The sequence below is a fragment of the Heterodontus francisci genome, chromosome 19 (genome assembly GCF_036365525.1).
Source record: "Heterodontus francisci isolate sHetFra1 chromosome 19, sHetFra1.hap1, whole genome shotgun sequence".
NCBI classification, from domain to species: Eukaryota; Metazoa; Chordata; class Chondrichthyes; order Heterodontiformes; family Heterodontidae; genus Heterodontus; species Heterodontus francisci.
In genome coordinates, this window is record NC_090389.1 from 82,525,880 (window position 1) to 82,552,184 (window position 26,305).

Below are 26,305 nucleotides of genomic sequence, written 5' to 3' on the forward strand. Positions count from 1 at the left end.
TTAGTTTATTTGGGGCAACTTATATTGGCACCATGGCATAAAATGAAGAAGCTGGAATGCAACAACCACTTAAGTGAAGCATTTTATCTAACCTTAACGGGCTAATACTTCTGCATCCTGCCCTACAGCGTCACTCCCTGCTGTGTCATGTCTTTTTTAACCTTCCAGCAGCAACTTCACTGATTTCTGGTGTCTTTTTTTTTAAACCTCTTCATTGTGTCAAAAGCTTATCCTTCTCTCAGATCAACTGAGATTGAAAGATTTTCCAACACAATAGTGAGAGGTGTGTTCTTAATACCCAGGCAAACCAACAAATCACTCATTGTTTAGTCTTTGGGAGAAGCAGCTTCTGGTTAACATATTAACCACCTTGTTTGTCAGATGATTTTCTTTTTTCAGAAATTTTTTCATGAAAATATTTGATTTTTAACAGCAATTTTTCCAAATTCGTTTTGTGAAAAGATGGTCATGAAAATCCAAAAATGTGACAAAGCATTATTTTCAGAATTGTTCTTTGAACATTTCTTTCATTTTTCCCTGTATCTGAAGTGTTGTGTTGCCTCCTCCAGTCATTGTGCATTTACTTTTCAGGGATTGTTTTGGGGCGGCGCAGTGGTTAGCACTGCAGCCTCACAGCTCCAGCGATCCGGGTTCGGTTCTGGGTACTGCCTGTGTGGAGTTTGCAAGTTCTCCCTGTGACCGCGTGGGTTTCCGTTGGGTGCTCCGGTTTCCTCCCACTGCCAAAGACTTGCAGGTTGATAGGTAAATTGGCCATTGTAAATTGCCCCTAGTGTAGGTAGGTGGTAGGGAATATGGGATTAATGTAGGAGGGGATGTGGTAGGGAATATGGGATTAATGTAGGATTAGTGTAAATGGGTGGTTGATGGTCGGCACAGACTCGGTGTGCTGTATCTCTCTGACTCTATGAAATCCAAATGTATGAAGCACCTGATTTAGGGCAAATATGATTCCAGATAACAACTTCTGTAGGAATTTCTTCCAAAGTGGTACTAACTGACTGATTTTAGATTTTTTAGATTTAGAGACTGATGCTTTGGTTTATGCAGTATAATTTGGAAATTACAATTTTTCAGTGTTCAGTGCAGTGTATTTAGAAGATAGGCATACCCTATGCAGCATTCCTATATCATAGAATGTGTGTAAAATTGTGAAGCAAAGTTACTTTGCTTTATAATGGAGTGATCTTTAATGAGTATGTTGTATTGTTGAAATCAGTGCGTAGTTGTTCCCAAATTAACTTTTGTCTGTTTGAAACCTTTCATTTATTTTTACCAAGAACAGAAATGGTCATATTTCAGTGTATCTCTTTTAATGTTTACATTCAAAGAGACGTTATAGATGTAATTTAAAAAAAACATCATCCATAAGTTGAGCTTTATTAGAAGAACATAGCTTCAGGCAAAGAATGGTCAGTGTAAGCTTTTTGACCTCTTGTTTCCAATTAATACTCTGAACAGTAATCCTGCACTGAAGAATTAATTATTCCATTTCTGCCAGAAGACCTTTTACAAGCAGCAAGGCGCTGATCTGAGACTAGTTGCAGGCCATGTTCCTGATGGGGCCTTGTGGAGAGATGCTTTTTTTGTAGAATATCGCCTTCCAGTAGCTGGAGAGCAACTATTCAGTTCATGAGTTTGAGTTTATATGAGGCCGTGGACATTGGGGAGGTAGTACGAGATTGGAAATAGGCTAATGTGGTGCCATATTCAAAAGGGTAATAAAACATGCTGGCAACTAAAGGCCTATCAGTCCGCTTCCATTCTATATAAAGTAATGGAGTTAATTATCAATAAATTTGTCCATAGGAACATAGGAAGATAGGAACAGGAGTAGACCATTCAGCTGCTTGAGCCTGTCCCACCATTCAATGAGATCATGGCTGATCCACGGCCTAACTCCATATACCTGCCTTTGGCCCATATCCCTTAATATCTTTGCTTAACAAAAATCTATTTCAGATTTAAAATTAACAACTGTTCTAGCTTCAACTGCTGTTTGTGGGAGAGATTTCCAAACTGTACTACCCTTTGTGTGAAGAGGTGCTTCCTAACATCTTTCCTGAACAGTCTGGTCCTAATTTTTAGACTATACCCCCTAGTTTTAGAATCTCCAACCAGTGGAAATAGATTATCTTTATCTAGCCTGTCTTTTCCTGTTAATATCTTGAAGACTTCGATCAGATCACCCCTAAATTCTAGTGAAAACAGGCCTAATTTGTGTAATCTCACCTCGAAACTGAACCCCTGTAGTCCAGGTATCATTCTTGTAAACCTACATTGCACTCCCTCCAAGGCCAATATATCCTTCCTAAGGTGTAGTGCCCAGAACTGCTCACAGTACTCCAAGTGGGGTCCAACCAGGGTTTTGTACAGCTGCAGCATAACCTCTATGTCTTTATACTCCCAATCTTCTAGATATAAAGGCTAGCATTCCATTAGTCTTTTTGATTATTTTCTGCACTTGCTCGTGGCATTTTAAAGATCTATGCACCTGAACCCCCAAGTCTCTTTGGAAATCCACTGTACTTAACCTCTTCCCATTTAGAAAGTACCCTGCTATATCCTTTTTTGGTCCAAAATGGATAATCTCACACTTGCCCACATTGAAATCCATCTGCCACAGTTTTGCCCACTCACCTAGTCTGTCAATATCTCTTTGCAATTTTACGCTATCATCTAGACTGTCTACAATGCTGCCTAACTTTGTATCATCAGCAAATTTGGATAAATGACTTACTATGCCATCATCCAAGTCGTTAATGAATAATGTAAATAATTGAGGCCCCAACACAGATCCCTGCGGGACACCACTATTCACATCCTGCCAATCGGAGTACTTATCCATTATCCCCACACTCTGTCGCCTACCACTCAACCAGCTTTCTAACCATGTCAATAATTTGCCCTCAACTCCATGGGCTTCTACCTTAGTTAACAGTCGCTTATGTGGGACTTCATCAAATGCCTTCTGGGAGTCCATATAAATAACATCCATAGACATTCCCCATCCACTACCTTAGTCACCTCTTCAAAAAATTCAGTGAGATTTGTCAGGCATGACCTTCCTGTCATGAATCCATGCTGGCTGTCCCTCATTAACTGGAATTTTTCTAGGTGTTCAGTCACCCTATCCAGCAACTTGCCCACCACAGATGTCAGGCCAACTGGTCTGTAATTTCCTTAGATCCCCCTTTCACCCTTCTTAAAAAGTGGAGTGACGTGTAACTTTCCAATCCAGAGGGACTACTCCTGAATCTAGGGAACTCTGAAAAACTATAGTTAGGGCATCTACAATGTGCTCCCCTACTTCCTTTAACACCCTCGGATGGAAACCATCAAGTCCTGGGGATTTCTCACTCTTCAGTTCCATTAATTTCCTTGTTACTGATGTTTTACTTATAATATGTTGATTGTATTAAGTTCCTGTCCCCTACTGGCTATTAATTTTTTTGGGACTTCTGGCAAGTTATCCTCCTTTTCAACTGTAAATACTGAGGCAAAGTAATTGTTCAACATGTCTGCCATTTCCCCATTATCAATGACAATATCTCCATTTTCAGCTTTTAGTGGGCCTACATTGCTCTTGACCACCCGCTTTCCCTTTATGTAACTATAAAATTTCTTATTGATTTTGATGTGCCTTGCAAGTTTCCTTTCATAATCTCTTTTAGTAGCTCTTATAAGCTGCTTTGTGACCCTTTGCTGGTCTTTGTATCAATCCCATTCAGCCGGATCTGTGCTGCATTTTGCATTTTTGTTTTATTCTGTCCCTAATCTGTTTAGTTGTCCATGGCTGTTTTTTCTGTGAAGTGGGGCTTTTTCCTCTCAGGGGTATATACTCGCTCTGTATCTCGTTAAATGTTTCTCTAAATATTCTCCGCTGTTCCTCAGTCGTTTGACTCAGTTTACCGTGGACAGTCTCTGTCTCATCCCGGTAAAGTCAGCCTTGCCCGAGTCTAAAATTCTAGTAGCTGATTCGTGCTTTTCACTTTCAAACGCTACGTTGAATTTGATCATGTTGTGATCACTATTTGATGATTGACGCACAGTTAGGCTACTAATTAAATTTGGCTCATTACTCATGACTAAATCTAATATTGCCTGTCCCTTTGTTACATCTAGGGAATAATGCTGTAGGAAACTATCCCGGACACATTCCAGAAATTCACTACCTTTCTGACAGGTGCCAGTCTGCCTCTCCCAATCTATGTGTAAGTTAAAATCCCCCATTAATACTACTCTGCCTTTGTTACACACTTGCCTAATTTGTGCATTTATGCAATCTTAACACCTCAGAACTGCTACCAGGGGGTCTATACACAACACCTATTACCGTTTTAGATCCTTTTCTGTTCCTCAATTCCACCCATAAGGTCTCCACTGGATGCTTTCCCCTCATTATATCCTTCCTCACCAATGAGGTGATATTATTTCTAATCAGTAAGGCTACTGCACCCCTTCTGCCATTTTCCCTGTCCCTCCTGTAAACTTTATAACAGGTATATTTAGTTCCCAGTCCCGACCATCCTGCAGCCACGTCTCCGCAATGGCCATCACGTCATAATCTTCCATTTGAATTTGCGCCTGCAGCTCATCTCGTTTATGCCTTACACTCCGTGCATTTGTATATAGAACTCTTATTTGTGCTATACCCCTAACCTGTCCCTCAGCACTGATGCTTTATTTGCCTGTTTATTATTTCTCTCTTCTGGTTTAACCAGTATACTTCTTGCAGTTTGGTAACAATCAGCCTCACCACTAACCTGCACTCCTACCTTCTCCTTTAACTTCCTGTTTTTCCATGCAACTGAACTCCCCCCGCCCCCCCCACCCCACCCCACTCCACCCCACTATTTAGTTTAATGCCCTATCTACAGCCCTAGCTATGTGATTCGCCAGGACTCTGGTCCCTGCATGATTCAGGTGGAGCCCGTCCCATCGGAACAGCTCCCTCCTTCCCCAGTACTGGTGCCAATGTCCCACGAATTCAAACCCATTTCTCCCATACCAATCTTTGAGCCACGCATTTACCTCATTAATCTTATTAACCCTTTGCCAATTTGCTTGTACAAATCCATACAACAATAATTTAGTTAACAATAGTCATTAGGCTGAAGTGTTCAGTATAGTCCAGCAGACTGCTGGCAGATGAGTCCAGGAAATTAAATTTGAATAGCGTTCCATGTACTTGTAAAGAACTCAGTAGAAACACACAACAAGCTGGTTTGGGGGTGGAGGGTGGGCTGGAATGGGTTGAAGGGGTACTATGCTCTATACACGATCTATAAACATGTAACTTGAAACTTATCTGCGCTAAAACATACCTGTTGGGAGCACAGGAAGTTCAGTAGTTGGGAGGGTGGTGCAATTGTGCCAAAAGGGATGACCATGGATAGAATTGTAAAGAAGAATTCAATTGGAAGCTGCCAGCCTGGGAGCCATCTTTACCAAGCAGAGATAAATGGAATTGTATGGATGGATAAGTTAAAATTACATGGAGTTTGCAACAAGGGAACATGCTGTTTGGTACAACTTGTCTATGTGTTGTTTATTTTTAACACAAGCTGTAGTTCTAATCCCTTATGTCTGCTTGTTCTTGTATTCCTTTTTCTCCATATACTGTGCATGAGCTTTTAGGCTGTTTGCTTATTTGGAGCAGCTGTTCATGTTCCATCATTTTCATTTTCCTGTATCTTTACAGAGCGACTTTTCTCTTATTGCCCAGTTCTGAGTTCACACTGCTTCAGAAGTTATAGGGTGCAGGTGACATGAAGGTTGTGCTGAGTGAACCTGAGAAGTTTGTATTGCTGTAGAGAATAGGCACTCCGTTTTGAAGTACAGGACCTCTTTCGTGGTCAACAGGGCATATTTCAGAAGCCTAAGCTCAGCAAAATGGCTTCAAGAATAACAATTCTGGTCATCTGTGATGACAGCAAACTTTCCACAAACGGGGCATTGTTGTACAGAATACTTGGGATTCTCAAACCAGCAGACATTTATTTTATTTTTATTTAGAGATACAGCACTGAAACAGGCCCTTCGGCCCACCGAGTCTGTGCCGACCATCAACCACCCATTTATACTAATCCTACACTAATTCCATATTCCTACCACATCCCCACCTGTCCCTATATTTCCCTACCACCCACCTATACTAGGGGCAATTTATAATGGCCAATTTACCTATCAACCTGCAGGTCTTTGGCATGTGGGAAGAAACCGGAGCACCCGGAGGAAACTCACGCAGACACAGGGAGAACTTGCAAACCCCACACAGGCAGTACCCAGAATTGAACCTGGGTCGCTGGAGCTGTGAGGCTGCGGTGCTAACCACTGCGCCACTGTGCCGCCATGATTCAACTTTGTTACCTGGGTGTTGGAGGCCCCACCACAATACACTGCCATTGTCTCATTGCTCATCCAATGACAGAAGTTGGGTTGCTTGGGATTCTGTTAAAAGGTGGACTTCTGTTACATTTGCCAAATCTTGGGCTGAATTTTACCAGCCCCTCGGTGTTGTGGATTGTGGCAGGGAAGCCTGTAAAATACTTGCAGGAGAGGCGTGCCTCGGCCCATGACGCCGAGAAGGTCCTGTCGCATATTACTGATAGTGGCGGGACCTTGATGCGGCCCCCCTCCCCGCTGCTCGGCAGCGGCACCCCAATTATAATATGTAAAGGACTACTTACCTCTCCTGATTATGCATCCCGCCACCTTTCGATCCACATCCGCATTTTACGTTGAACGGGCGGCCGTCACTTGCCGTCCCGTTCATGAACCTGAGAAGCTAACGGGACATCAGAAGCAGGAGTACTCACTCACAGTGAAGTTAAGTCCAGATATATTGGGGTCTGAACTCTGCATACTTGAAGGGAGGTGGGGCAGAGGGGGTGGTGGGGTGGGATTACAGAGGTCTGAACTCTGCATACTTGAAGGGAGGTTGGCGGGGGAAGTTATTACTGGTGGCAAAGCTCTGCATTCCTGAAGGGAGGTGGGAGGAGAGTGGGTCTACTGGAGGCAAAACTCTGTAGGCATGAGGAGGTATTGCATACCCTCCCTCCGTGAATGGTGTCTGCTCTGCGCATTGTATGTTTGTGTGTGTGAAGGAACAGTGGCATTCTAGTCACCCTGTGTGTGGGGAGGGTGCCGAACTGGCAGGAGTGTAAAGGTTACCTGGCTGGTGGGAGCAATCGATGCAGCTGGTAGAATCTTCATCTGATTATGCTGTGCCACTCTTAATAAGAGCAAAGATGGGCGATACTATGCCACGCCACATAGTTGATCCATGAAAGCACCTGATGTACTCGTCAACAGCAATGCCTGCCCTGTTAGAATCCTTTGATTAAGTGAAGGAAACAACTTTATTTATCCTAGATTGTGTGATCCGCTTCTCCTGAGGATCCATTTGCTCCAGAGGCCGCGTAGAGGCCCCTAGCCGTGAGCAGCAGCCCCCAAGAAGAGCTTGCCATTACAGGTTATTGCGCAGCTACAGGCTCCATATGACATGCAAATGTCAGAGCACCAGTATCAAGTGATTGCGCATGTCGAGAGGGTGATGACACGTCCCTGTGCTCTACTCCACGATGATCTGCAGCCCATGGGCTTCGGTGGACATCCTATGCCTGCGGTCCTCAGAGTGGGAGTTGCTCTTAAGCTTGGCACAGCATTTCAGGGGCCCACTGGAGACCTCTGTGGGGTCACATAGTCAGCAGTGCACTACTGCATCAGGCAGGTCACCGATGCCCTGCACCAGAGGGCCAGTGAGTATGTCTGGTTCAGGATGGACCCTAACAGCCAGGCCCAGAGGCCATCGGTTTCGGCACCATTGCCGGATAATCAAAGGTTTTAGGGTTCATAAACTGCCCCCATGTGGCCATCAGGTCTTCCGCCAGGCTACCACCTGCAGACGTTGGCATTAAATGAATCCTGTCAATCTAGGTGCAGCTGGTATGTGATCACTGGAGATGCTTCATGCAGATCTGTGCCCGCTTCTCAGGCAGCTGCCATGACACTTGGGTCCTGCGCCAGTCCCAGCTGCCACTGCTGTTCACTGAACTGGCTCAGATGGAGGGATGGCTTCTTGGAGACAAGGGCTGTCCCTTGCAGACATGGCACCTGACACCAGTGAGAGATCCCACCATTGCTGCAGAAGAGAGATACAATGCCAGCCGCTGAGCTACAAGAGCTGGCGATCGGCATGTTGAAAACGCGCTTGCAATGCTGGATAAATAGGGTGGTGACCTGTACTACGGGCCGAAACAGTCTTTGCTGCTCACTGTCCTCTGCACAACTACGCACCCAATAGGGGACAGGCCTGGCATGATTTAGATTTAGAGATGCAGCACTGAAACAGGCCCTTTGGCCCATCGAGTCTGTGCCGACCATTAACCACCCATTTATACTAATCCTACACTAATCCCATATTCCTACTACATCCTCACCTGTCCCTATATTCCCCTATCACCTACCCATACTAGGGGCAATTTATAATGGCCAATTTACCTATCAACCTGCAAGTCTTTTGCTTGTGGGAGGAAACCGGAGCACCCGGAGAGACGTCAACAGGATTCCTCCTCAGACTATGAGGATGCTGAGGACCTACAACAGGAAAGGCGCATGGGAGGGCAGATACCCAGGCTCCCCAGGCAGGGTTAGCAGTGAGCTAGGGATGTACAGCAGTGGCTTATCAAACAAAGGCTCTCTGCTCCGTAGGAACCAATATGAGCTCTGCAAGCCGCACCACCCACGCTCACCTCCTGTGCACCAGTCCACATCTGCAGCATCTCTGTGTAAACCATTAGAAGCAGCAGCTGACTGAACCAGTGTCCGTGTCACTGCAGCCATGGAGATGGGTAATGGTGGCATGGCAATGATATTGCATACATTGGCTCTCCTGAAAGGCCAATGGTGCAAAGGGATGTGACATTGGCACTACATGCTGGTAGATATCATTCACACAGAGAAAAGGACACATGTTGGCGAAGAACGTTTAGTGAAAGACGTATTTACATTGCTGTGTCACTCGTGCATTCACATTTGTGTCAGTGTGTTCTCTTTAAATGCTTGTGAGTGCCCCTTCTTGGTGCAACCTCTGCGCTAGCAACCTGACTGGAGGAAGGCTGCTGATCAGATTGCAGTTTGGCTGTGGATGACTTTGGCGGTTGTCCTCTGCACGCATGAGGCCTGGAGGGCCCCGGTTGGCTGGGGGAATGATCGTTCATCCTCTTCCGGCATTGGACCCTTTGATGCCGGATGCCCCCATGGTTACTCACCTCCCCTTCCATCTCCAGCCAGGCTGCCTTGGTCAGGCCAGAGGGTCTCCTCTTACCATCGCTGGGGAAAAGTGAGCAGGGAGGCATTGCTAAACTGTGGGGCCACCCTGGAGCACCCCTCTGCTATTCTCAGTTTTTGGTCTGGTCCTTTAAATGCAAAAGTGATTCCACAGTGTAACTGCTCTAACTTCTGGCTGCAAGGTTTTTCTTGCACATGTTTGAAAACCAATGCAGGGCTAGTGAGGAAATCTGTGTTGTTGTCATGGCTTTTCGTCTATGGCAGATCGACGCATGTTTACGTACGCTTGGCTTCTGCAGCAGTTGATCATAATTATTAATATAATATTTTAGTTGGCAGTGTAGCTAGAATATGAACATATTTTCCTGGTTCTTTACAAAGATCTTTTAATTGCAGTTACATGTTTTTTCACATAGCAGTTAGCAGAGAAATGAATACAAGATTCCAAATGCATATTCGTCTGCGGCTTTTCACAGTCAGATGATTAGAAGCCCATAGTATGTGGATATTCTTCAATTATGGTTTTATTTCTGTTGTGTATTTGCCTTTTATGGTACAATTAAGTCTCACATCCTGGTATGTGCAAAATTCAGATTATTCACCCAGGTGCAGCGCGCCTGCAAGAAGGAATGTTACACATGAGTGGAAGAAGAGGATTGCAACTTCACAGGACACTGGGACACAGCAGGGTAAGTATGTGGCAGCAAAGCAGAAAGTGCTGGGGAGACTCAGCAGGTCTGACAGCATCTGTGGAGAGAGAATCAGAGTTAACTTTCAGGTCTGTGACCTCTCTCCACAGATGCTGCCAGACCTGCTAAGTTTCCCCAAAGCTTTCTGCTTTGCTGCCAGATTGACAGCAGCCCTGCTCTTTAGTAGTGAGGTAAGTATTTCTTTGGCAGCTGTCAGGAAGCAGGTGCTGAGGCACTTTAAATAGAACCCCAGCACCTGCCACACAGCTGACAAAAGGTTCCTCTGCGCCGGATGTCCTGCCTATCCCCATGTAATATTGGGGCGGGTGGGGGGGGGAGAGATGCGTCGCAGTGATGTTAATGAGCCCCTTCACGTAATATCACGGGGGCTTTGCAGCAGCCGCTCAGTGGATGCAGGCTGCTGACTTCAAAGCGCGCTGCTGCGATGCGCTAATAAAATTCAGCCCCTTAAAATTAACTTGCTGCTGATAAAGCCAAGACTAAATTTTTACTTGCATTGCTTTGTAGGTTTCCCTTTTCCTTCTCTACCCTCATGCCCCAAGCCTTCCAAAAAAAAAATCCCAGTCTGTGGACAAAGGAAAAGTTCAAAATGGTAATGCTCGCCATCATCATTCTGGCATTTGTTCTGTATATTCTCTCTCAAAATGAAATCCATTGAATGTGGCTTGCCCCTGTCGGTCCCAATGTGTTTGGGTGCCATTGTTTGTGTCATTGGTTCAATGTGCCTCTTTAGAGCAACTCTTATGTTGCAGGAGGTCAAGCATTATGGAATCATTAAAATATGGATTGACAAATTTGCTGTCATGCTCTGCTTCCCTGTTTTTATGTTAGGGAGCTGGTAGCCAGGTTTTCATTGTAGGAAATGGGTCTCAATATTACTCATACAGTGTGACACTGCAATAAACCAGACACAAAACCTGATTCTGTAATAGTCTGTTTGCTGCTGCCTTGCTATTTTCTTAAGATGGGAACAGTTTTTTTAAGTTAGTGTTGAAGTGCCTGTGGATGATCAAGTGAGCGTATCTTTACAGGGCTATGCTGTTCTGCATCTATTTACATGTTGGAGTAGCTGCAGGTAATGGTGATGTCAAAGAAGTGGAATGGTCTTTGGTTTGCCTTGCCTCGCTTCCCCTCACCTCATGAAGAGAGTTAATGCAAATGTCATTTGAGAGGAAAGCAGTAGCTTCAATTAGGATGATCAAGGTGGGTATCGATATGCAAGAATTTGGCAGAAGCTGTTACAATTTAGATGATTTGCAAAGCAAAAATGTTGATCCTATTGAGTTCTGACTGATCTGAAATCAGCAAAATAAGCTTAGCACCATTTTTCTTTCAAATTGACGTGCTCAGTTTGACTGTACAAATGGCTGAATGTTTCTATGTTCTATTTTTGCTAAACAACCAATTCTTTCAACGATATATAATGAATGAAAAGGGGATATAAAATGACGGAAGTTGGACGGGTTGCACCTGAACCGGACCACCATCCTTGCTGGGAGGTTTGCTAGTGCTGTTGGTGGGGTGGGGGGGGGTGGTTAAACTAATTTGGCAGGGGGAATGGGATACAGAGTGGAGGTACTGTAGGGGGTGATGCACAGTCAAATACAGAAGAGAAACTGAGTCCATCTGGAAGGCAGAGCAAATACAGACCTGTTAAGGCACAAGTGAAAAATGCAAGTCGGACTGCATCTATTTTAATATAAAGAGTCTTACTAGTAAGGCAGATGAATTGAGGGCGTTGATTAGCACATGGGATTATGACATTGCTATCACAGAGACATGATTGAGGGAGGGGCAGGACTGGCAGCTCAATATTCCAGGGTATAGAATCTTCAGACGAGACAGAGGAGGGGGTAAAAGAGGAGGTGGCGTTGCACTGTTGATCACGGATTCAATTACTGCAGTAAGGAGGGATGATATCTTAGAAGGTTTCTCAAATGAGGCCATATGGGTAGAACTTAAAAACAAAAAGGGGGCAATCACTTTGCTGGGAATGTACTACAGGCCTCCAAACAGTCAGGGAGAGATAAAGGAGCAGATATGTAGGTAAATCTCTGAGAGGTGTAAAAATAATAGGGTAATAATAGTAGGGGATTTCAACTTCCCCAATATCAACTGGGATAGTCTTAGTGCCAAAGGCTTAAAGGGGGCGGAATTCTTAAAATGCATGCAGGAGAGCTTTTTGAGCCAGTACGTAGAAAGTCCTACAAGAGAAGGGGCAGTACTGGACCTAATCCTAAGGAATGAAACTGGACAAGTGGTAGATGTGTCAGTGGGGGAGCATTTCGGGTATAGTGACCATAACTCTATAAGATTTAAGGTAGTTATGGAAAAGGACAAAGATGGGCCGGAAATAAAGGCACTGAATTGGGGGAAGGCCGATTTCAATATGTTAAAACAGGATCTGGCCAAAGTGGACTGGGAGCAGCTACTTGTAGGAAAGTCTACATCAGACCAGTGGGCGTCATTCACAAAGGAAATAGTGAGAGTTCAGAGCCAACATGTATCCGTTAAGGTGAAGGGTAGGACCAACAAGTCCAGGGATATAGAGGATTGGATCAGGAAAGAAAAGGAGGCTTATGGCAGATTCAGAGCGCTGAAAATAGCGGAGGCACTAGAGCAGTATAGAAAGTGTAGGGGGGTACTTAAAAAAGTAATTCGAAGAGCGGAGATGAAAAACAACGGTGGGAAAGATAAAGGAAAATCCAAAGGCGTTTTATAAGTATAGTAAGGACAAGAGGATAATCAGGGAAAGAGTAGGGTCCATTAGGGACCAAAGTGGCAATCTGTGTGTGGAGCCGGAGGACATGGGTGAGGTTTTAAATAATTACTTTTCATCTCTGTTCACAATGGAGAAGGACGATGTAGGTAAAGAGATTAGGGAGGGGGATTGTGATATACCTGAACATATTAGCATTGAAAGGGAGGAAGTATTCGCTGTTTTAGCGGGCTTAAATGGATAAATCCCCAGGCCCGGATGAGGTGTATCCCAGGCTGTTATGTGAGGCAAAGGAGGAGATAGCAGGGGCTCTAACACAAATTTTCAAATCCTCTCTGGCCACAGGAGAGGTACCAGAGGACTGGAGGACAGCGAATGTGGTACAATTATTCAAAAAAGGTAGTAGGGATAAACCAGGTAATTACAGCCCGGTGAGTCTAACATCAGTGGTTGGGAAACTATTGGGAAAAAGTTCTGAGGGACAGGATTAATCTCCACTTGGAGAGGTAGGGATAGTCAACATGGCTTTGTCAGGGTGGGATCATGTCTAACTAACTTGATTGAATTTTTCTAGGCGGTGACCAGACGTGTCGATGAGGGTAAAGCAGTTGATGTAGTCTGCATGGACTTCAGTATGGCGTTTGATAAGGTCCTGCATGGGAGATTGGTTAAGAAGATAAGAGCCCATGGGATCCAGGGCAATTTGGCAAATTGGATCCAAAATTGACTTAGTGGCAGGAGGCAGGGGGTGATGATCGAGGGTTGTTTTTGCGAGTGGAAGCCTGTGACCATTGGTGTACCACAGGGATCGGTGCTGGGACCCTTGCTGTTTGTAGTGTACAGTAATGATTTAGACGTGAATATAGGAGGTATGATCAGTAAGTTCGCAGATGACATGAAAATTGGTGGTCATAAATTTCTTCTTCCTCTTCTTCCTTGTCTTGAGAGACAATGGGTAAGCACCTGGAGGTGGTCAGTGGTTTGTGAAGCAGCGCCTGGAGTGGCTATAAAGGCCAATTCTAGAGTGACAGACTCTTCCACATGTGCTGCAGATGAAATTGGTTGTCGGGGCTGTTACACAGTTGGCTCTCCCCTTGTCCTTCTGTCTTTTTTCCTGCCAACAGCTGAGTCTCTTCGACTCGCCACTCTTTAGCCCCGCCTTTATGGCTGTCTGCCAGCTCTGGCGATCATTGGCAACTGACTCCCAGGTCTTGTGATCAGTGTCACAGGACTTCATGTCGAATTTGCAGACGTCTTTAAAGCAGAGACATGGACGGCCGGTGGGTCTGATACCAGTGACGAGCTCACTGTACAATGTGTCCTTGGGGATCCTGCCATCTTCTTTGTGGCTCACATGGCCAAGCCATCTCAAGCGCCGCTGGCTCAGTCGGGTGTATATGCTGGGGATGTTGGCCACCTCGAGGACTTCTGCGTTGGAGATACGGTCCTGCCACCTGATGCCAAGGATTCTCCGGAGGCAGCGAAGACGGAATGAATTGAGACGTCGCTCTTGGCTGACATAAGTTGTCCAGGCCTCGCTGCCATAGAGCAAAGTACTGAGGACACAGGCTTGATACACTCGGACTTTTGTCTTCCGTGTCAATGTGCCATTTTCCCACACTCTCTTGGCCAGTCTGGACATAGCAGTGGACGGCTCTCCATGTGCTTGTTGATTTCTGCATCGAGAGACAGCTTATTGGTGATAGTTGAGCCTAGCTGGTGAACTCTTGAACCACTTCCAGAACCTGGTCGCCGATATTGATGGATGGAGCATTTCTTACGCCCTGTCCCATGATGTTCGTTTTCTTGAGGCTGATGGTTAGGCCAAATTCGTTGCAGGCAGCCGCAATCCTGTCGGAGTCTCTGCAGACACTCATCCGTGTGGGATGTTACTGCAGCATTGTCAGCAAAGAGGAGTTCCCTGATGAGGACCTTCCGTACTTTGGTCTTCGTTCTAAGACGGGCAAGGTTGAACAACCTGCCATCTGATTTTGTGTGGAGGAAAATTCTTTCTTCTGAAGAAGCCCCTGGGAAGGGCGGCATTACCCCTGAAATAATCAAGAGTGCCAAGCCTGCTATACTTTCAGCACTCCATAAACTGCTTTGCCTGTGCTGGGATGAGGGAGCAGTACCACAGGACATGCGCGATGCCAATATCATCACTCTCTATAGGAACTAGGGTGACTGCGGTGACTGCAACAACTACTGTGGAATTTCTCTGCTCAGCATAGTGGGGAAAGTCTTTGCTCGAGTTGTTTTAAACAGGTTCCAGAAGCTGGCTGAGCGTGTCTACCCTGAGGCACAGTGTGGCTTTCGAGCAGAGAGATGCACCATTGACATGCTGTTCTCCCTTCGCCAGCTACAGGAGAAATGCCGCGAACAACAGATGCCCCTCTCCGTTGCTTTCATAGATCTCACCAAAGCCTTTGACCTCGTCAGCAGACCAAACTACTAGCAAAGATCGGATGTCTACCAAAGCTACTAAGTATCATCACCTCATTACATGACAATATGAAAGAAACAATTCAGCATAGCGGTGCCTTTCCATCAGACCCCTTTCCTATCCTGAGTGGCGTGAAACAGGGCTGTGTTCTCGCGCCTACACTGTTTGGGATCGTCTTCTTCCTGCTGCTCTCACAAGGTGTCGTAAATAGTGAGGAGGAAAGCCTTAGATTACAGGACGATATAGATGGGCTGGTACGATGGGCGGAGTAGTGGCAAATGGAATTTAATCCTGAGAAGTGTGAGGTGATGCATTTTGGGAGGACTAACAAGGCAAGGGAATATAGAATGGATGCTAGGATCCGAGGAAGTACAGAGGGTCAGAAGGACCTTGGTGTACTTGTCCATAGATCACTGAAGGCAGCAGCACAGGTAGATAAGGCGGTTAGGAAGGCATATGGGATACTTGCCTTTATTAGCTAAGGCGTAGAATATAAGGTTATGATGGAGCTGTATAAAATGCTAGTTAGGTCACAGCTGGAGTGCTGAGTACTGTGTACAGTTCTGGTCACCATACAGTAGGAAGGATGTGATTGCACTGGAGAGGGTGCAGAGGAGATTCACCAGGATGTTGCCTGGGCTGGAGCATTTCAGCTATGAAGAGAGACTGAAAAGGCTGGGGTTGTTTTCCTTAGAGCAGAGAAGGCTGAGGGGGGACATGATTGGCATTGATAGGTTAGATAGAAAGAAACTTTTTCCCTTAGTGGAGGGGTCGTAACCAGGGGGCATAGATTTAAGGTAAGGGGCAGGAGATTTAGAGGGGATTTGAAGGTGGTTGGAATCTGGAATGCACTGCCTGAAGAGGTGGTAGAGGCAGGAACCTTCACAACATTTAAGAAGTATTTAGATGAGCACTTGAAACGCCTTAGTATACTGGTCAAGTGCTGGAAAATGGGATTAGAATAGTTAGGTGCTTGATGGCAGCACAGACAAGATGGGCTGAAGGGCCTGTTTCTGTGTTGTATAACTCTGACTCTAACAGTGCAGGGTGTTGGTGAGAGCACACCTAGATTACTATGTACAGTTTTGGTCTCCTTATTTAGGAGAAATATACCTGCATTGGAAGCAGTTCAGAGAAGGTTCACTCGGTTGATTCCTGGGCTGAAGGAATTCTCTTATGAGGAAAGGTTGAGCAGGTTGAGCCTATACTAATTGGAATTTATAAGAATGAGAGGTGATCTTATTGAAACGTTCAAGATTTTAAGGGGCTTAACAGGGTACATGCTGAGAGGATGTTTCCCCTTGTGGAGAATCTAGAATGAGGGGGCAGAGTTTCAGAATAAGGGGTTGCCCATTTAAAACATAGATGACAAGGAATTTCTTCACTGAGGGTCATGAATCTTTGGAATTTTCTACTCCAGAGAGCTGTGGAGGCAGAATCATTGAATATATTCAAGGTTGAAATGGACAGATCCTTGAACTAAGGATGTCCAGAGTTATGGGGAACCGGCAAGAAAGTGGAGTTGAGGCCAAGATCAGATCAGATCAGCCATGATCTTATTGAATGGTGAAGCAGGCTCGAAGGGGCCGCTTGGTCTACTCCTTTTCCTATTTCTTATGTTCTATATTCTCAATTCATTTAAATTGAAGAGTTGTGTTGATGCATTAGCAGAAATTAAAAACAGTGGTTGACTCTTGCAAGGTTTAAAATTTGTATTAAAGCTCAACCTTTAGCTAACATCTTTTAAATAAAGGAACTAATTAACATCTGTCAGCATTTAAGAAGTTTATGAAGGTTGCCCTTTTATTATGGAATACATCTGTAAAATTGTAACAAAAAAATTACCATACGATGTGCTAGCTATGGACAGGATTACAGTGCTTTTAATTCAGCATTTATCCTCATTTAAAAAAAATATTCATTGTCGGGATGTGACTTTGCTAGCAATGCTGGCATTTATTGTTCATAGTTTTTTAATTTCAAAGATGTACTTTATTCATAAATTTTGCACAGGTACATACAGTACAATCCAAATGTCGTAATTCAAATAGTACAATATAGATCTTGCAGGATGAATATAGTTCATGGCACTCTCGTGTGCCTTCTTCCACATTTAGTACAGATTACATTTACATTACATTAAATATTTTTCTTACACATCCAGCCTAAGGAGGGTTTACTTGGATTCCAACTCCTTGGTGTACAATGGCACTCTGTCGTGTACAGCTGTTTGCTTATCCTAAGTTATCTTGATATAACTAAGTTGCTTGTCAGGCCACTTTAGAGGGCAGTTAAGAATTGACCATATTATTATGGGACTGAAGTCACACATAGGCCAGACTGAGTAAGGATAGCAGTTTTCTTTCCCTAAAAAGATATTACTGACATTGCTGGAAAGAATCCGGAAGCTTAATGGTTACTTTTACAAATTAAAAAAAAAGCTGAATTCATATTCTCAAACTACCATGGTGGGATTTGATCTCATGTTCTCTGGACTATTAGTTCAATAACATAACCACTACACTAATGTACCTATACTCCAAACAAGTGTTCTATTCCTGAGTAGTGTCAGCATTCACCTTGATGTGCATAAAAATTTACACCAGGAGTGGGGGAAAACAAGCTTTGTCAATGTCAGTAGTAAATCAAGAGCATTGACTGTTTCTGTGCATTGTGAATTCAGTGCCAATATCTGATTTATGCAAGTGTATTTCCTGAAACTGTAGTTATGTTTTGTTTAAAAAAAATTTGGAGAACTTGGAACTGGATGAGAGGATTTGGAAGTGGTTTCCCAGCTAACATTAAATATTCAGAGGGAATCTGTTCATGCACGGTTTTTGCATGTTGCAATGATGACTGGGTATTTGTTAAGATTCTACTTTAAATTTAATTTAATGCAAGTGGAGATGGCTGGAGACCCACATCACCGTTTTCCTTCCCTTCACACTACCAGTGGCAAAAGCAAACTGTTATCACAGGTGGTGTTGAATGCCATAGACTGCTGTTTTTCCTTAGCTGTAGGCAGGTTTTGCTCTCAGCATACTTTTATATAGGTGGACTAAAAAGTGGCACATGGAATTCGATGTCAATAAGTGTGCAGCATTTCAGTTTGTTTTAAAAAAAAAAGACGACAGGAGCAATTCTATTCTGAATGGGAGTAGGCTTGGTTTTGTGGAAGAACAGGTGGGTATGGAGGTTACAGATTAATAGGTCATTAAAAGCAGCATCTTAGTTTTTTTCACTCTTTCATTGGATGTGGGCATCACCGGCAAGGCCAACATTTCTTACCCATCCGTAATTGTCCTTGAACTTGGCTTGCTAGGCCATTTCAGAGGGCAGTTGATAAGGTCATGAAAAAAGCTAATGGAACTTGCGGTTTTATTCGAAAAATTATTGAACATAACAGGCCTCCACACATTAGAAAGATATTGAGACTTTAGAGAGGGTACAACACAGATTCAATAACGGGTAGGAAATACAAATATGAATAAATTTAGACAAATTTGGGCTTCAGGTGAAAAGTTATCGAACCAAAAGGTTTAACCTACCTTCCTCTCTGACCCTCCTGTCGTGTTTCCAGCATTTCCTATTTTAATCTCAGATTTTTAGCGTGTACAGTACTTTGCTACTGGAAAATCTATTAGAACAGTGCAGATTATGGGGCCGATATAATGGTGCTTAAGTAATCTGAGTTCCAGAAAATTTAAATTCCGCATCATTCAATTCTAATACTGAAATCCTTGCTATTCACAAAGAAAATGTAAATGGATATATACCTGTTTACATACTATAATAATAACGATTGGTTCTTTTAATAGGACGGGTGGAATGATCTGCAGCTTGAGGTTTGATTGATAGCTGATAACTTATTATTTATTTATTTTTATTTTATTTGGAGATACAGCACTGAAACAGGCCCTTCGGCCCACCGAGTCTGTGCCGACCATCAACCACCCATTTATACTAATCCTACACTAATTCCATATTCCTACCACATCCCCACCTGTCCCTATATTTCCCTACCACCTATCTATACTAGGGGCAATTTATAATGGCCAATTTACCTATCTACCTGCAAGTCTTTGGCATGTGGGAGGAAACCGGAGCACCCGGAAGAAACCCACGCAGACACAGGGAGAACTTGCAAACTCCACACAGGCAGTACCCAGAATTGAACCCGGGTCGCTGGAGCTGTGAGGCTGCGGTGCTAACCACTGCGCTACTGTGCTCTTCATGTTCATTTCAGTGGTAATATGTTCTGCTTCTTGTTGGGGAGGTGACAGAAGCTTTGCTTGACTTTAAAACAAACAGCCAAATGTAATCCAAAATTTAATTTTGTAGCTTGGCCTTAAAAAAAAAAGGGAACCATTAAACATGAGCCTTGCATTGAGATTTTAGTGGCTTGTTTTCTATGGTACCTTCCGTGCTGGCATTTACAAAACCAGCGTACATGTAAAAATATACTTGTCCTCTTAAAAAATGTTTAGAATATTTAATTACTATTAGGAAACTAACTGTTTTTCCCAATCATACTCCCTCAAGTAGATGTTTGGAGAAGGTAAATATTGGGTTATCTCCTCCTCCAGTCCTCGCCACGTGCATTTTGTACAAGACACCGAGCATATGCAAGTTTGCTTCCAGCACGAAGGGAACAACAGGATTTGAAAATGAGTCAATGTATTGATGCTTTTGAACCCTCGGTTTCTGTATGGGGATATTGAGCCTGACATAAAGTGAACACTTAAAATTGGTGATGCAAAATGTGGTTTCACTGTATGCCTTTGGAGTTGAGGAAGTAAGCATGGGCCAGTTGGCTTTGACTTTACATACCAAGGTCTTGAGAATACTTTAAAATCTTACATGTAGTCTGTTAACTATTCACTTAAAAAAAGCATGTGGTAAAACTAATACCACCCAGTGTTCACTCATCTGCTGTATTACCCAACTCTGAGGTCCAGTGAGGTGTACTATTGCAGATAAGTTAACTTGCTGTATTGAGTTGCTGCAGAAATGCTAAGTTAGGTGAAAGATAATTAATTTTGTTTTCTTTCTTACAGAACCAGTTATTAACAGATTAAACAGAAGGGTTTCAGGTAAGCCTTTTCTTGTACTGATTTTTAATCTTTCCACACAAAATTGGATTTACATTACAGAAATTTTAGATTAAGCCCAATTTCTGTAATTTAGGTTTCAATTTATTGTTGCTGGGAAGAGCTCTCCCGTACGGCTGAATTAATGCCATAACATGACCCATTTGTGCACTTCACTTTATAACTGATATCAGCAGCATTGATTTAAGAAGAAGCAATTTGGAGTAGAGCATAGGAAGCATTTAATAGCTGGGCAGTAGCAGAAGTGAAACATTTATCTAAATCTGCTATGGCCTTCCACGTTTATGTTCTGACCATAGTTTGATTTATTAACTTGTCCTTTTAGTAGTACAGTTGTTGAATTATTTTAACTCCATTTTTGAAGCTCTTAAATGTGCTGATATTTAATCCTGAGTTAATTCCTTTGTGTTCAATGAGAACGATATTAAAGTTGTTTGCTTCTATATACATACAAGTGTTTTTGTGGCAAATTCCTTTCTCAAATTTGCTGAAAATTAGAATGCAAAAACCAGAAAATGCTGGAAAGCGCAGCAGGTCAGTGAGCAATGGGAAGAAAAATATGGGTTACTTTAAATTAAGAACTAATTCAATGTTGAAATAAAAGCAAAATACTGCAGATTCTGGAAATCTGAAATAAAAAAAGTGCTGGAAATACTCAGCAGGTCTGGCAGCATCCGTGGAGAGAGAAGCAGAGTGAACATTTCAGGTCTGTGACCTCTCTCGACAGATGCTGCCAAACCTGCTGACTATTTCCAGCACTTACTGTTTTTAATTAAATGTTGATCTGTTTTACTCTTTTTTTTTAGGATGCCCACTGACTTGTTTATTTCCAGAATTGTATGTTTTAGGATTTGACGTTTTTTTGATCTCAGAATTAGACTAACTAATTAATTTTGAATTTGAAGAGGTGATTCCTTTGATCAGCAACAGGAAGTTGTAAGAAAATAAATAAAGTACGAAACATGCACTACTGAAATATATTAGCATTACATTTCTGTTCTGGAGTACCACATATAGTATGCATAGAATATGAAGCTACTGTGGATGATTTTGGTCTTGAAAGTATTGAATTAGCCTAATGTTGATTTAATTAGTTGAAGGACTTATGGTTTACAATTGAGTACAAATTTGCAGCCTTGCAGTATAGGCCCCCACTCACGCGGTACTAGGCAGATTGCTGAAATTTATTTCACGAATCAGAGAGTCTTCCCTCTGGTGAAAAAGGTTGCCTTCATTGAAACCAAAGGAATTAAAACAAAGAATTGCCTCAAAGAAAGGACAAGTTCAGCATAAATTAGAATGAAAATGTTATAAGGGTATTAAGCCATTTACTGATTAAAACCTGCATTTAGGCCTTCCAGTGTCAATGCTAGTAAGGCACCACATGTGGCATCATGAATTGGGCGATAACAACTGATGTAAATAGCTATGTGTAGTGACATTGAACTCGAGAAAGTTGTTGCTGCTTGTTATTGTTGGTGTTGCAACCTGGTTTAATTCTTGGTTAGTAGCAGTTGCCTCAAATTGAAGAGAGAGCCTTTTGATCTTCCTCTTTCTTTCTGAACCCCTTCCTCAAAATCATCATTTGGGAGTCTGCAGGTGAAAGGTCTGCTCCAAATTAGTTGATTCTGCCTTAAGAAATTTATTTGAATGCATGTGCAGTACCAGAAGAAGGGAACTGAAGTGAGGATACCTGATACAAATTACAATTGAGGATCATGATAAAATGTCATTGAAGTTAGCTGTAGTAGGCTTAATCGTGTCAGCCCTCTGCAATTGCTGATGTAAGGGAACCTGCAGCATTAGTTTTTAATTTGTAAGCTGACGTGGTTCTGGAGGTTAACCTGCTGTTGTTACCTATAGGACTTAGGTTTGAAAATAGTCCACACTGATGGAACAAAAGTCTATGTCTCTGTGATATTTATGTTTTGACAGTACCTAGTGCTACTCGGGTGGGGCCATATTATAAAACATCAAAGTCAGACTGAGTTGTTGACAACCCTATTCAATGAGAAAGAAAGAATAATTGGGTTAACGGGAGGTTCTCTTTTGAATTTGAGTTTCAGGCATATTGTTGGGGCAAAGCCATGGGAATTAGTAACCATTAGGTTACGCCTTTGCAGGAGTTCTTGCTAATACTGGATGTTCATTCCCCACAACTGACATGCATCCCCTTCATTACAGATCAATGTCAACCTAATTCCTGAAAAGATCATTCTTGTTGGCAAGGCCAGCATTTATTGCCTATCCCCAGTTGCCTTTGAGAAGGGAGTGGTGGATTCTTTTCCTGAACTGTGTTACGACTGAGGCGGGAGAAGTGCACTGTTTATTCTAGTCCCACTACTCCACACGTCACAACATATATTTAAATTTTCCCACTTAGCGATACGGTGAACCATGTCCTGTATTTTGTCCCAGAATAAAACACACCGACCAGGTTTCTTTAATGAACAACAAAATTATCCGTTTATTATAAAACAAGTCTTAATCAATAATGAAGTAAAACATACACACAAATTGAAATATTAAAGCCCCTTATTTATTTTAACCCCTCACACACACACAAACACACACAAATACATACATACCCCAGATAACCAGAAAAATAAAAGGGATTTTTGCTAAGCACTATTACAAAGAAAACAGAAAAAAAAAACACCGGCTAAATACTTGTCCTTGGTTTTGGTTTGGAGTCCCAAATATGTATAGACGACTGTCACTGGGATCTTACAGTTCTTTCCAGGCGATGTTGAAGATCAGTTTGGGTAGGCTTTCCAAGAAATGTAGCCACAGAGGTTTCAGCTATGTCTTATAGCAGAAATTCAGCAACAAGGTTTCAGTTCCCAAACACTCGATATGTAGCGTTTCTTCAAATATAGTTGGAAATAGGAAACTGACACAATGGAAATGCAGGATTTCTTTTCGAGAGAGAGAGAGATGAGCTGGATCTTCTTCTGGCAGGCAAAGTAACAGTTCAAACTGAAACTAAAAACATTCCAGAAATCAAGCCTCCTGACCTCTATAAATTTTGACCTGTCACTTCTTCGTAAACATCTCCCCAAGTTAAAACAACCCCTGCTGGGTGATTATCCACAAACAGGTGCCTTCCAGTAAGACTTGTTTACAAGCCAAGTCCAGGAACCTTCTTGAGACTTCATTTTAAAACAAACACAAAGTTCAGCATCTCTTCAAGATTCCAGATGAATCAATGTCCATTATTCAGCTATAGGTCCTTAAAAACATACTTTACCAAAACAAAGACACACTCTTGTAACAACTGTTGCACCCTGTGTGTTGAAGTTGCTCTCACAGTGCTATTAGGTAGGGAGTTCTATGATTTTGATCCAGAGACTGTGAAGGAATGGCAATATATGTCCAGTTTCCGACAGATCACCACTGTATACCTAATGTAAATAATTAAGAAAGTAGTGTTGTCTGTCTGGGGTCAAGTTAGAAACTCGAGTAAATTTAAACAGGTGAAACTGGAATAGTTTGTACCCGAAGACAAGTAAGCAGTCTCCATTTCACTTTGGCATTCTTGATAGTTATAGGCCTTTGATGCTAGCATTTGTTGCCCATCCTTAATTGCCCTTGAGAACATACGAACTAGGAATAGGCTATTTGGCCTCTTGAGCCTGCTCCGCCATTCCATAAGCTCATGGCTGATCTGTTTGTGGACTCAACTCCACTTTCTTGCCTCCCCCAGATACCCTTTGACTCCCTTGTTTGTCAAAAATCTGTCTATCTCTGCCTTACAAACATTCAATGAGCCTGCCTCTAAGGCTATCCGGGGAAGAGAGTTCCACAGACTCATGACCCTCCGAGAGAAAGAATTTCTCCTCATCTGTGTCTTAAACGGGAGACCCCTTATTTTTAAACTGTGCCCCCTAGTTTTAGTCTCTCCCACTAAGGGAAACATCCTTTCCACATCCACCCTGTCGTCCCCTCAGCATCTTATATGTTTCAATAAGATCACCTCTCATCCTTGCAAACTCCAATGAATACAGACCCAACCTGTCCAATCTTTCCTCATAAGATAACCTTCTGATCCCACGAATCAGTCGAGTGAATCTTCTCTGAACTGCTTCCAATGCATTACATCCTTTATTAAGTAAGGAGACCAAAACTGTACACAATACTCTCGATGTGGTCTCACCAATGTCCTGCACAATTGCAGCAAAATATCTCCCCTTGCAATAAATGACATCATTGCATTTGCCTTCTTAATCACTTGCTGTACCTGCATACTAACATTTTGTGTTTTGTGTACAAGGACACCCTCTGCATCTCAGAGTTCTGCAATCTCTGTCCAGTTAAATAATATATTGCTTTTCTATTTTTCCAGCCAAAGTGGACAAGTTCACACTTGCCCACATTATACTCCATCTGCCAAATCTTTGCCTACTCACTTAACATATCTATATTCCTTTGCAGACTCTTTCTGTCCTCTTCACAACTTACTCTCCTACCTTTCTCTCCCTGCTTATCCTAGAAGTGCCTTCCTAACAGCACTGTGGGTGCCCCATTATCCAAGTCATTGATATAGATTGTAAATAGCTGAGGTCCCAGCACTGATCCCTGTGGCACTCCACTCGTTACAGCTTGCCAACCTGAAAATTACCTATTTATGCCTACTTTCTGTTTCCTGTTAGCTAACCAATCCATTCATGCTAATATGTTATCCCTATATGCTGTAGTCATCGGATGTCCACCAAAGCTACTAAGTATCATCACCTCATTCCATGACAATATGAAAGGCACAATCCAACATGGTGGCTCCTCATCAGAGCCCTTTCCTATCCTGAGTGGTGTGAAACAGGGCTGTGTTCTCGCACCCACACTTTTTGGGATTTTCTTCTCCCTGCTGCTTTCACATGCGTTCAAGTCCTCTGAAGAAGGAATTTTCCTCCACACAAGATCAGGGGGCAGGTTGTTCAACCTTGCCCGTCTAAGAGCGAAGTCCAAAGTACGGAAAGTCCTCATCAGAGATCTCCTCTTTGCTGACGATGCTGCTTTAACATCTCACACTGAAGAGTGCCTGCAGAGTCTCATCGACAGGTTTGCGTCTGCCTGCAATGAATTTGGCCTAACCATCAGCCTCAAGAAAACGAACATCATGGGGCAGGACGTCAGAAATGCTCCATCCATCAATATTGGCGACCACGCTCTGGAAGTGGTTCAAGAGTTCACCAACCTAGGCTCAACTATCACCAGTAACCTGTCTCTAGATGCAGAAATCAACAAGCGCATGGGTAAGGCTTCCACTGCTATGTCCAGACTGGCCAAGAGAGTGTGGGAAAATGGCGCACTGACACGGAACACAAAAGTCCGACTGTATCAAGCCTGTGTCCTTAGTACCTTGCTCTATGGCAGCGAGGCCTGGACAACGTATGTCAGCCAAGAGCGACGTCTCAATTCATCTTCGCTGCCTTCGGAGAATACTTGGCATCAGGTGGCAGGACTATATCTCCAACACAGAAGTCCTTGAAGCGGCCAACACCCCCAGCTTATACACACTACTGAGTCAGCGGCGCTTGAGATGGCTTGGCCATGTGAGCCGCATGGAAGATGGCAGGATCCCCAAAGACACATTGTACAGCGAGCTCGCCACTGGTATCAGACCCACCGGCCGTCCATGTCTCCGTTATAAAAACGTCTGCAAACGCGACATGAAATCGTGTGACATTGATCACAAGTCGTGGGAGTCAGTTGCCAGCATTCGCCAGAGCTGGCGGGCAGCCATAAAGACCGGGCTAAATTGTGGCTAGTCGAAGAGACTTAGTAGTTGGCAGGAAAAAAGACAGAGGCGCAAGGGGAGAGCCAACTGTGCAACAGCCCCGACAAACAAATTTCTCTGCAGCACCTGTGGAAGAGCCTGTCACTCCAGAATTGGCCTTTATAGCCACTCCAGGCGCTGCTTCACAAACCACTGACCACCTCCAGGCGCGTATCCATTGTCTCTCGAGATAAGGAGGCCCAAAAGAAAGAATATGCTGTAGTACATCTTGTA

General features: G+C 43.3%; 1 protein-coding gene across 1 annotated transcript in view; it reads left to right on the plus strand.

Moving 5' to 3' along the window:
* The window catches only part of prkar2aa (protein kinase, cAMP-dependent, regulatory, type II, alpha A), a 403,140-nt gene that overhangs the window by 176,046 nt on the left and 200,789 nt on the right, over positions 1 to 26,305 (plus strand). The window contains exon 8 of the mRNA XM_068052117.1: positions 20,242 to 20,277. Coding sequence (XP_067908218.1) covers positions 20,242 to 20,277 — 36 coding nt within the window. The remainder of the gene's footprint in view (positions 1 to 20,241; positions 20,278 to 26,305) is intronic.